We start from the raw sequence: 6,000 nt of genomic DNA on the forward strand, positions 1-6,000 counted from the left end.
AATTGTGTCCACAGGACATCTCCATTTGCCACCTGGACCTTTAGTTTCTTGGTGGTAGTAGTAGGCACAGCAATTTTGTCAGCTAAGTCAGGAGACATGAAGGCTGATGTGCCGCCACTGTCAATCAGTGCAGTTGCATGAACAGGTCCTGTGACGGTGAAGGTGTTGCTCGTTGCAGCAATACCCATGAGGGCATGCATAGATATCTTGAGCTCCTCTTCTCCTTGTTGTGCTTGGAACTCAGCCAGATCTTCATCACTCTCAATGATGTAGACAATGTCAGGTTGTTCTTCAGTTTGTGCCTGAAGTGTCTGCACTTGATTTTTCTGACTGAGTTTGCAAATCTGCTTGTGGCCAGGTACCCATGGTTCTTTACATCTGAAACAGATGCCTTTCTGTCTTGCTTGTTGGATGAGGACCTGGTTGGAAGGAAGATTAAGGGCAGGGACAGCTGTTGGTTTTGGTATGTCAAAATTGACCTGTCTTCGAACCGAAAATGGCGCGAAGGCAGGTTTCTTGATATTAGCTGCCTGTTTCAACCTTATGGCCATCCACATTGCATCTTGCAAGCCTTTGGGCTTGTTGCATTGCAGGTGTGCTTGTATGTAATCAGACAGCCCGGCGACAAAGCTATTAGTATAGTTGTCATCTGGAAGACCTGGGTTGTCCCTCCTCTTTGAGGTTGAGTGATCTTTCAAACTGTTCAATGTACTGTCCAATAGTTCCACTTTGAGATAGTGCATGAAATTGCTTAACATTGTCACAAATTGAACTTTCTGCAAATCTATCCCCAATATACCTGCAAAATCTGTGCCAGGGAAGGGTATGAGCATGGAAGCCAGTGCCTCTCCACCATTGCATTGCAGTGCCCTTGAGGTAAGATACTGCAATGTCAGTTGTTTGTTCTAGGGGTGTTCTTGAGGTGTCAAAGTACTGTTCAATAGTCTGAATCCAGTGTTCTTTATCTTCGCCAGAAAATTCAGGTATGTTTAATTTGGCTGGTTTGACACTGACAATTCCTCTCCTTGTATCATGTGGACTGCTGCTTCTGTTCCTCACCTGTTTAGGTACCTGTTCACCCCCATCTTCCTCATGTAGGTACCCCTGATTGTCCTGTTTTTGTGGCTGCACCAACAGTTGCTGTTGCTGGCCATAATGGGGATGCCTGTATGGGTGTCTGGCAGTGTTATCTGCTGGATTGTCCTTGGTTGTGTGGTCAGGAACAACCGTGGTCACTAAAGCATGAACCTTAGGAGCTGCTTGGTTGATGTTGCCTTGTCCGGGTGAGATACCCACCTCTCTGTTTGCTGGAAGAATTTCAGGAGTGCCTGGTGGTCCCTCTGTCACCATTCGTTTACCCAAGTTAGGTTGGTCGGAGAAGAAACCATCCAAACTGGATTGAACCTTGGAAAAGCTGCTCTGTAAATCGGCAAAATTCTGGTTTACGGAGTGGGTGAACTCAATGAACTCTTGACGATCAGCCGCTCTCTGCTGCTGTAGTGTCTGGACATCCAGCTGGAGGGACTTGAGCTCGAGGAGGTCCGTGTTCGACGAATCGGAGTGAGGGGCCATGATTTCAGTCAGGGTTTATGAAAGCAGGAAGCTTGCCCATCTAACTGAACGGAAAACAAATAGGGAGGGCGAGGAGGGGATTTTACGACCACAAGGTGGCAACCGGACCTGCGCTCCGGTTTCTGCCGCCTCCAGCACCGCCGCCTGCACCCGCCACCGATGTGCACCGGAAAGGGTGGGTGGGTGTGATTTTACTGCGCAGAAGTGTTCTGGAGCAACCATTCCCGGCCCAAACCTGCACTCGAGCAGTCTACCGCCGCCTGCGCCACCAGCTGCCTCGCCGCCGCCGGGATCTGGGCCAGAGTCAAGCTCCCGCAGCGTCCCCAAATCCAAAACGCCGCCGAGAACCGAAGGCTCTGATTACCAATTGACAGGCTCTAACTCTCTGACGAACACTAACACATGGAATTCTGGGAAACTCTTGCTTGATTTCAGAGGAAACTAGTTAGGGTTCTTACAACAAGAGGAAAGTAGGCCAACCACTCCAGTGGCGGCTAGGGTTACAACCCAGTTTACATTTGATGCCTCTCCCGATGGGATCTGAGGTCTTTATAAGAGGAAAAGTTTACTGAAGGTAAAAACAGCCTGACAGCAACATGAACAGATACAGTAAGTATACGCGCTACAGTGATTTGATCATAGCCGACGGATGGAGATCGGACCATGCTCAGACGACAGCTTAAGTGACTCTGCATACCGCTTCGTGACTACACTCCAGCCACGCGATGAGGATCTGACGGTCTACGGCTGTTGTCAGACGATGAACCTGTAGGGGAGATTCAGGAAACAGAGGAGGGCCTGACAGTGCATTTGATTAGTGTTGATTTAAGCTAATGTTTGCCGCATCAACAATAAACAGCCATGAAACTGAACTATATGCAAACACCATTGTTGGGCATCAAGTTAGATCAAAGGCATTGGTTACTAGGATTAGCGCAACAGAGTAGAAATCTAGGCCTGAGTCAGTTTACAAGTTATGAAAAGAATAAGTTGACTCCGACTATGTTATGAGTCTGTATCCTCCCAGGACCCCTATCCTTTGTTCATATCACCCAGGACACCTATCCTCTGCTAGGCTTCATAAGTCCTCTATATGCTTTCCAGACTTAAGTCTAATTCTCTGATTTCCCAATCTCTGCTCCAGCCACCGAACATGGCGCCTACCCGTCACCAGTCACCACCGGCCTAGTCCTCCGATGAGTTACTCTTACAACCCCCAAAGTAAAGGGCATATCGACCATATTGCCAGGTCTCATACATCCGAAGCTCTCTAATTAAAATTAATCATTGCAGACAACCCACTGTCCATCCTCATCGCTCAAACCAAACAAAATTTAGGCTCATCCTAACTAACTGTCATTGCTCCAACCAAACAAAAAATTGGCTCATACCACTCATGCAACCAAACAAGAGAATCGGTTCATCCCATCCACAAAAATCTGGATGGCCCCAACTCATCCATCCTTGCACTACAATCAAACAGACCCTTATACATCCTCACCCCTTCAACGAAACAGAGGGTTAATTGTGTCCAACTCTTATCTTCCAAAACAAACTAAAAAGGGGGCGTGTCCCATCCATGGGAACCTACCTGAATGGCCACAACTAATCCCCCTTGACCTCAAACCAAAGACATCCGAACTATACCCCCCGCTTGGGTGAATAATGATATCATCACATGAATGCATGACCACCCACGATTTTTCCAATTAGATATAAGATGTCGGTTTTTTCTAGTCTCACAAAATTATGATCCAGTTAGCATGCCCTATCCCTTGTAAATTCTGACGTCATCAAGTGACAACGACCCACAACCAAATCAAGAAAGAGACAAACTATTACATCGTATGCATCAAATATCCAAATTTGATTGAGTGAGTGCTTATTCGATTTACTGGCAGTGTATTCCTAGTTGTATTCAGGATATTGTACTCTCTGAATCTTTTATCTGAATGAACGAGCCAACCTTTACCTCAAAAAATCCAAATTTGATATGAAAAGTTTGAAATTTTTACATGACAAGATCATTAAAATTGAAATGTTGTTAAATTATTTTCAACAAATAGTGCTAGGAATAGTTTTTACAGTAAGATTAAGAGTACCAACCTGCAGTAATGGAGCCTCCAGGTGAATTAATAAACAACTTGATATCCTTTGTGTGGTCCTTTGCATCCAACAGTAAGAGTTGACTGGTGATAAGATCCGCAGTCAAATCATCCACCTGCTCAGCAATCAGCACAGGGCATTCAAAGAAACAGATGCATAAATATCGGGTTTAAACTCCATTTTAGGGGGTTGACATAAGTACTTTAAGTTTTAACATGTGCACAGGAAACAATAGCTTGCAGACCAAGCATAATTTGATAACTGAGACCAAATTGAATGGTGGTATTATTAGCTTTGACTTTTGATACAATCCCACTCCGTAATATCAAGAACACATGTCCCATGTCCTATCATGGTAGTGGCGTGTTCCAACTAAAAATTATTCTACCGTGGGTATGCTATTTAAACCAACCGTGGAATTGGACCAGATATGTGATAATCATCCTCAAATAAGTAGTTCTATTTCAGATCTGTTTGTGGTAAGAAAGATGAAAAGGGGAAAGGATGTACACAAAAAAGAATAACCCCAAGGAAATAACCCCTGTTTATATTAGATTTCCCAATTATCATCAGTTGACAACAATGGTAACAGGTGACTCAAAATTATTGCAAGCATGTAATGTGTTGCATATGGTGCAACAAGGTAACATCTAATCCATCAATAAACATCACTCATATGATCACATGACTTATGCTGGACAAAGCTTGTCCACAGTGCAGCAAAAAATACAAAAATATATTCCATTTACCATTTTGATGCCTATTAGAAAGAACTAATGATGATTACAACAACTGGAATAACCATGACGACAGCCAATAAAGGTCACACAACGTAGACATGTGATGAACTTCTACCATATGCACATAAAATGGCAGAATCCCCAAGGTAAAATGTTAGAATGCATAAATGAATCAAACCTACTGTGTATGTTCAGGTTGAAATGATTTCCAGCAATCATTCTATTTATCTTGACTTATTAAACACAAGATTTATTTTATGGGGAAAGGCTAGAGGATCTCTCTACCTAAAAAAATTACTTCAAAACACATGGAATTTCCTGCTTTTAAGCATTTATCACGAGAAACTTGACCTGGAATGCAAGAACCACATACCAGAAAGTGGGACTTGGGCAAGAAGTAAAGAAGGAAGCTAACCGGGGAGCCGAGAAAGATGATTCGCTGGCGGAGAAGCATGTTGCTGGTGTCCAACTCCTCGAGACGGGCTTTTCCAGCTGCCGGTCGCGCTCCCGACAGCCCGGACAGGTCCCATCCGGAGGAGAGCGTCTGCCGGGCCGCCGCCACAGCAGATGAGCGGATGGCCGCTCTTGGCGCCGACCTCGAGCAGCAATAGCTGCGGGTGAGGAACATACACGATGGAGAGGGGGAGCAGGGAGGCGCCGTGATGGTCGCCATGGCTGCTTCACCTTCCACTTTTTGTTATCCGGGAAGGGCTTACGGGTGAAAGCAACCGATGGGGATATGGGGATTATTTGTATATAAATGGGAAAAGTACTAAAATCAACCGGCTGATTTCTTACTGGCATCAGCTGCGTCGCGAGGCGTCCGATACAGCTGGATCGTCTGGTGCTCGTGTCTCTCGCGCGCACTCGTGTCAAGTGGCTGCAAGCACACTTTCCATCAGGTCCCACACACCGTAATCTTTAGACCTCTTCCGATGCATTAGTGCTAAAGTGGGATGCTAAATGCATTAAAATACTTAGCAACTTACGGCCCCAATGCATCGGTGCTTAGGTTTTGTAGCTAAGTCTTCTCTATTTAATTGTTTAGTAATAAAATTCCTTCATGTATTGGTTCTTGTTGGGGTTACCATAATCCTCTCTCTCTTTAATTGTTTTGTCACATCATTTTTCTGCCTACGTAGCATCCTTAGCACTTGTACACCGTAAAGCACTGGGAAGGGCCTTAGCTCCTTCCCTTCCATGTGAGCACGTGAGCCATCTGCGTCTCTATTCGTCTCTAACCTCTCGTTGGTCTCTACTACTTTCTTCCATGAGCGTGACTAGCCAAGCCATGCCTGCTCCAATCGACAACGCAAACCCGCCGGCCATGTTGTGACACAGCACATCACAATGCGATGCAACACCCTCAACGCTGCAGAAAAGCCTTGGTGATGGGATGTAGCACCCGTAGACGGTTGCGCGGTGCTGCGATGCACCCTGATGAGGACATCAATACCATTGTTACACCCACAGCCCCTGCTGCTATACATACTGGACCAATTACTAGAGCTCGCGCACGTCAATTAAATTACCAGGTACTTTCGTTTCTTGATAATGATTCTAATGTTCATGAGAATATGAT

General features: G+C 45.2%; 1 protein-coding gene across 1 annotated transcript in view; it reads right to left on the reverse strand.

Annotated features, from left to right (window-relative positions):
- LOC123069877 (ATP-dependent Clp protease proteolytic subunit 3, chloroplastic) overlaps positions 1–5,154 on the reverse strand; it is a 30,356-nt gene extending 25,202 nt beyond the window's left edge. The window contains exons 1-2 of the mRNA XM_044492836.1: positions 4,834–5,154; positions 3,679–3,793 (exon numbers count right to left, since the gene is read on the reverse strand). Of these exons, the coding sequence (XP_044348771.1) occupies positions 3,679–3,793; positions 4,834–5,091 (373 nt within the window). The 5' untranslated portion in view covers positions 5,092–5,154. The remainder of the gene's footprint in view (positions 1–3,678; positions 3,794–4,833) is intronic.
- Positions 5,155–6,000: the final 846 nt, after the last annotated feature.

The sequence above is a fragment of the Triticum aestivum genome, chromosome 3B (assembly GCF_018294505.1).
Source record: "Triticum aestivum cultivar Chinese Spring chromosome 3B, IWGSC CS RefSeq v2.1, whole genome shotgun sequence".
In the NCBI taxonomy this organism is placed as follows: Eukaryota; Viridiplantae; Streptophyta; class Magnoliopsida; order Poales; family Poaceae; genus Triticum; species Triticum aestivum.